This window comes from Dipodomys ordii, unplaced genomic scaffold (assembly GCF_000151885.1).
Source record: "Dipodomys ordii isolate 6190 unplaced genomic scaffold, Dord_2.0 Scaffold92, whole genome shotgun sequence".
In the NCBI taxonomy this organism is placed as follows: domain Eukaryota; kingdom Metazoa; phylum Chordata; class Mammalia; order Rodentia; family Heteromyidae; genus Dipodomys; species Dipodomys ordii.
Window position 1 is genome coordinate 619,479 of NW_012267308.1, and position 5,435 is coordinate 624,913.

The 5,435-nt window shown below is 53.4% G+C and overlaps 2 protein-coding genes across 2 annotated transcripts in view; both read right to left on the reverse strand.

Moving 5' to 3' along the window:
- Positions 1–5,064, reverse strand: part of LOC105993137 (protein C19orf12) — a 37,691-nt gene extending 32,627 nt beyond the window's left edge. The window contains exon 1 of the mRNA XM_013026295.1: positions 5,009–5,064. The gene's annotated coding sequence lies outside the window, so the exon portion shown is untranslated. The remainder of the gene's footprint in view (positions 1–5,008) is intronic.
- On the reverse strand, positions 1,908–5,083 carry LOC105993136 (protein C19orf12 homolog). The gene is made up of 3 exons (XM_013026294.1): positions 5,009–5,083; positions 3,720–3,889; positions 1,908–2,397 (listed from the first exon to the last, which is right to left on the reverse strand). The coding sequence occupies exons 2-3, from the start codon at positions 3,877–3,879 to the stop codon at positions 2,132–2,134; spliced, it is 426 nt and encodes a 141-aa protein (XP_012881748.1). The 5' UTR covers positions 3,880–3,889; positions 5,009–5,083; the 3' UTR covers positions 1,908–2,131.
- Positions 5,084–5,435: the final 352 nt, after the last annotated feature.

Below are 5,435 nucleotides of genomic sequence, written 5' to 3' on the forward strand. Positions count from 1 at the left end.
GATTCTGATTATTTTTTTTGGGGGGGGGGTCCGGTCGTGAGGCTTGAACTCTAGGCCTGGGCACTGTCCCTCAGCTCTTCAACTCAAGGCTAGCACTCTACCACTTGAGCCACAGCGCCACTTCCGACTTTTTTCTTTTTGCTTATGTGGTGCTGAGGAATCGAACCCAGGGCTTCATGCATGCAAGCTGAGCCACCTTCCCAGCCCCGATTCTGATGATTTTTGTTCTATCTTGTTTATAAAAAGAAAAAGAAACACACACACACGCACATACACACACACACCAGTGGGGCCCCTAAATATGTTTTTGACTGTTTCTGGCCCTAGCCCGTCATCCAAGCCAGCATTCTCAGAGGAAGCAGTCAGGAGAGCAGGGGGAGACAGATTTCACTGAAGTCAGGCCCCCCTGCCTTAGGGTACGTTAATAATGCTCCCTCAACTTAAATCTCTGCAGAACTTGCAGGCAACTCAGCAGAAGGCATATAAAGGAGCCCAGCTCTGATCCAGCCCCTCCTCTCCAACTCAGAGATTCCATTTCAGGTGAGAACTTCATTGAGGATGGCCTCACAGCCACCTGGAAGGGACCATACATCTGGATCATCTCCCCCCACCCCCACCCCCTCACCCCCACCCCGTGGTAAAAGTAGATGGGACTCTGCCTGGCTTCACACACAGCTAAAACCTGCTGACTCAGGACGGAAGGCACACACCACTTCGGATCTGCTGGAGCTAAGACTTTCGCATCACGTGACCCATCACCCTTTCTGTCAACCCCTTCCCCTGGAGCCTCCTTTGTGTCTGTGATGCAGATATTTGTAGATCTGACCCAGCCTGACCTCGGAAAGGATTGCTCGTTGTGTTTGAGTCCAAAGCCTCCAGACTAGATAGGGGTCAGTCATACAAAGCCAACTTTCACTGCTACAGACTCCTCAGATTGCAGCTGGGATCAGTACAGACACCAAGCAAAGAGGGGTCTCTGCATAACCTCCGGGAAAACGTGAAGTGTTTGCACTAATAAAACAGATCTAGGGTAAGAAAGCCTCCCTCCTAAACGTTGTTTCAACTCGTAATAACTGGATCCTAAAGGCCCAGTCCACCCGCTCACTAAAGAATCAACGATTTCACTGATGTGCATAAAACCAGTGGGGAATGAACTCAGGATACACAGATGCCACCTTGGCAGCGTGGTGGACGGTAGGAAATTGAGTTTAGCTGGCACCAACTTGTCTTCGCGGTGGAGGAAGGTGAAGTCCCCTCCCAGGGAATGGGCATGCCTGAACTCCTAGAGGCAGGGCTAGGACTTGGACAACGGGTTACTGGACCTGCTTGTTCTATACCACGAACTCCAGCTCTTGCTGTTGATCTGGTTTGTTGACATTGTTTTTCGGCTATTTGCTTTGCTATCCTCATGGCTTAGTTTTCTTTTTTTTTATTTGCCAGTCGTGGGGCTTGAACTCTGAGCCTGAGCGCTGTCCCTCAGCTCTTCAGCTCAAGGCGAGCACTCTACCACTTGAGCTACAGCGCCACTTCCAGGTTTTCTAGTGGTTTATTGGAGACAAGAGTCTCACGGTCTCTCCTGCCCGGGCTGGCTTTGAACCGAGATCCTCAGATCTCTGGCTCCTGAGTAGCTAGGATTACAGGCGCCTGGCTTCATGGCTTAGTTTTCCAACCGTGTTAAGTGTATTTAAGGCTACAGGTCTTCAGACAGGAGACTACCATGCAGTCTCTGGCTTTTCTGTACCTCATAATGGAATTCTCATAAAATAGTACTACAGGTGTGTGCCACTGCACCTGGCTATTCTAATTGTTAAAACTCAATCCCTTGTCATTTTTTGTTTTTTGACCCAGTAACTACAGGCTGTGGTCAGTTCCCTAAAGAAACAGAAAGAACAATGGGGAAAACATGCTTTCAGGAAGCCATGCTTTTGTTTTATTCTTTTGGTGCCAGTAGGGAGGCTTAAACTCAGCACTAGAGTGCTTTCTTCCCTTCTTGGACATCACAGGTTTGTTGGGATCCAAATCCACTGCAACACAAACCCCAGCTGGTCTCAAACACCCGCAGGATTAGAACTCAGCACCAAGGTTGCATCTGCGGCCGAGCAACCCCCGGCTTCCAGTGAGAGACAGCCATCTAGTTCCTATATTGAATCTGGGCCCCCAGATGTTTGGTGAAATAGCAGATCACGAGGGCCAGCAGCTGCTGCTGGTAACTCTCGCTGCCCGTGACCAGCTTTATGAGCTGCTTCACGTCCGTCCAGTCCAAACCCCGCAAAATGGCCATCGCTTGGGCAAACAGCTTCTGCTGCTCAGAGGCGGGCAGCTCCATCAAGATCTGCGGGACTGGCTTAAACTGGCCTCTGGTCATCCAGGCTCCGAGAAGACCCCCGACAACGCCCCCTAGAAAACACAAAGGCCAGAGAGTCGTTACTGGGCTAACCCAAGGTTCCCACTCAAAGCCTCTCCATACTGTGAAGGAAAGGTTTTATTTTATTTTTATTTTTTTGTGGTTGGCATTGTTCTTTGGGGGTATTTTTGTGCCAGTCCTAGGGCATGAACTTGGGATCTGGGCACTGTCCCTGAGCTTTGTTTGTCTCGGGCTGGTGCTCTACTACTTAAGTCACTGCTGTGCTTCTGGTTTTGGGGGTGGTTCCTTGGACAGAGGAGTCTCACAGATTTTCCTGCTCAGATTGGCTTTGAACCATGATCCTCTCGATCTCAGCTTCTTGAGTAGCTAGGATGACAGGTATGAGCCACCTGAAGTGACTTAGGATTTACAGAAATTGAGCACTGGTGGCTCACACCTGTCATCCCTAGCTACACAGGACACAGATCTGAGGATTGCATTCAAAGCCAGCCAGGGCAGGAAAGGTCCTGAGACTCTTTATCTCTAAAGAGCCATAAGAAACCTGCAAGTGGAGCTGTGGCTCAAAGTGGTAGAGTGCAGTCTTGAGCAAAAGGGCACAGGGACAGTGCCCAGGCCCTGAGCTCAAGCCCCAGGACTAACAAAAACAAGTTTTATGGAATCTTTAATTTTTGTTGTTGTTGTTGTTGGTTGTGGGGCTTGAACTCTGGGCCTGGGCTCTGTCCCTCAGCTCTTTAGCTCAAGGCTAGTGCTCTACCACTTGAGCCACAGCACCACTTCCGGTTTTCTGAGTGGTTTATTGGAGATAAGAGTCTCTCGGACTTTCCTTCCTGGGCTGGCTTTGAACCTCAGTCCTCAGATCTCAGCCTCCTGAGTAGCTAGGATTACAGGCGTGAGCCACCCAGTGCTCAGCATCTTTAATTATTGGATACCCAAGTATGTCTCTTGCCCTAGTTGCCCACACTTACAGATACACAATGAAGCCCCCTCTCCATTCCCCATCTCCACTGAACACCTGTGCTGATCAACACCCCCTACACACACACACACACACACACACACACACACAGAGGCCAAAGAAAGGCACCGTCCCCCTCACACATTTCACCCAAAATAAAACTTCTGTCATAGATAGGCACCAGAAGCGCATGACTGTAATACCAGCAACTCTGCTCCCTAGTGAGCGAATAAAAAGCTGAGCTGGGGGACAGCCAGCTAAGCAAGAGCGTGAGGTACTGTCTCATGGACTATCCTGCCTGGGCTGCTTCTAACTGTGATCCTCTAGCATGCTTTCAAACACTGTTTGAACAACGCCAGCCCAAACAGCGGTGTGTGTGTGTGAAAGAGTCATACTTACCAACAGCTATTCCTGGAGGGCCACCAACCATGCCACCGATCAAGGCTCCGGCTCCAGTGATCAGGGCGCCCTTCCCAGAACGCTTCACAGCAGCCTGCATTTTTTCCTGCTTACAGATGAAGCAGAGCAGCTGCATGATGTCTTGGACCTTGGTGGACATAATGATCACCCTGTGGAAAAAGTACAAGGGAGAAAAATGCCAGAAGTGGAGCCGTGTTTTAAGTGGTAGAGCATCAGCCTGAAGCAAGGAAGTTAAGGCTCTGAGTTCCAGTCCCTAGTATCCGCAAAAACAAAACTAAAAGTAAAATAGAACAGGAAAATAGCGGGGCTGGTTCTGTTTCTTACAGCCAGGGTGGGGGAGAGGAGGCCTTCCTCTTCCTCTTCAGGCCGATGTGTTGAGGGAAGGGCTGGAGAAAGTGGGCTTGGTATTGACCAAGCACTTTTGGTAGTGCAAGCATTTGTGTGTATGTATTTTTGTGCCAATGCTGGGACTTCTTCCTTTCTTTGTTTGTAACACTATCAGAGATGAAGCCCACTATTAAATGGGTGTGATCACCAGCACTGCTCAACAGACAAATATGCACACTAATAAAAGGAATTTTTAAAAAAGAGACAAGGCCGCGGTCCTCAGCGCTTTCTGCGTCTGGGAAGTTGCACAGCTTCGGTCCTGGGCTTGTGCACACTCCTCCTGCGTGTGCACAGGATACAGACCCGCCTGGCTTGGGGCCGCAGGCTGCGTTTCACTGCCTGAGTCAGGGCCAGGGCCAGCCACACTGCACGGCTGGCTTTCTGCCGCTGAGCTGGGGATGGGCGTCTCCTGACTGTTCCTGCCCTTTGGTGGGGGGGGGGGCTGGCTTGGAACCGCGATCCTCTGGATCTGACACGCCTGAGTCCCTCGGTGCCCGGCTGGCCTTGCTCTCCTGGGTGGCAGGAGCGCAGGGCTGACCCTCATGGCCCGGCTGCCCATGGCCCCCGCCCCGCGAGTCCGGACCCATCTTAGCCCCGCACCAAACCGGAGTTGGACCCCCTCTCCCCCCTGCCGCCCCCCCCCCGCCGCCAGCCGGCTGTGCGCATGCTGGACCAGGCATCGGCTCGTGGGATGCGCTCATCTGCATCTCACACACCCACTCCCGGGACTACAGGCAGGTGAGCGCCGGTGTGTCCGGATGCGCCGTCTTAGGTGAAGCCTCTGGGTGCCTCAGTTTCTCCCAGCCGCGTCCCGGGCCCCGGGAGGCTCTCCTGGGTCCCAGATCGTCCCACCCCGCCCCGCCCCCGAGGCGCCCGGTTACCTGCTCTCCCGGCTGCTGCGGCGCCGAGCCCGTGGGGAGTCTGAGGCCGTGAACCCTGATCCTTTAACCCTGATCCCCCGCGCAGGCCCCGCCCTCCAGCCTTCGGAGAAGGGCGCTGCCCGCCCATCCCTGCTCCGTTGGGGCAGGATCCGGGACGGAAGCTCGTCCCCGATTGCTGGTCAAGGCCGTAGAGATGGGTCCCCAGACCCCCCCCCACCCCTGACACCATCCCCCCGGCGCATGGACCCCGCGCCCCGGGGCAGGAAGCCAGAGGTGGAAAGCCGGGGAACCGAGGCCAGGCCTGCGGACACCCCAGGGCTGGCCTTGAACCAGCTACAGTCTGGAGATGCTTCCAGAAGCTTTCCCAAGGACCATGGCCCCGAATGTGTCAAGTAGGCAGTTTGGGCCAGGGGAAGGGGGGATCGGG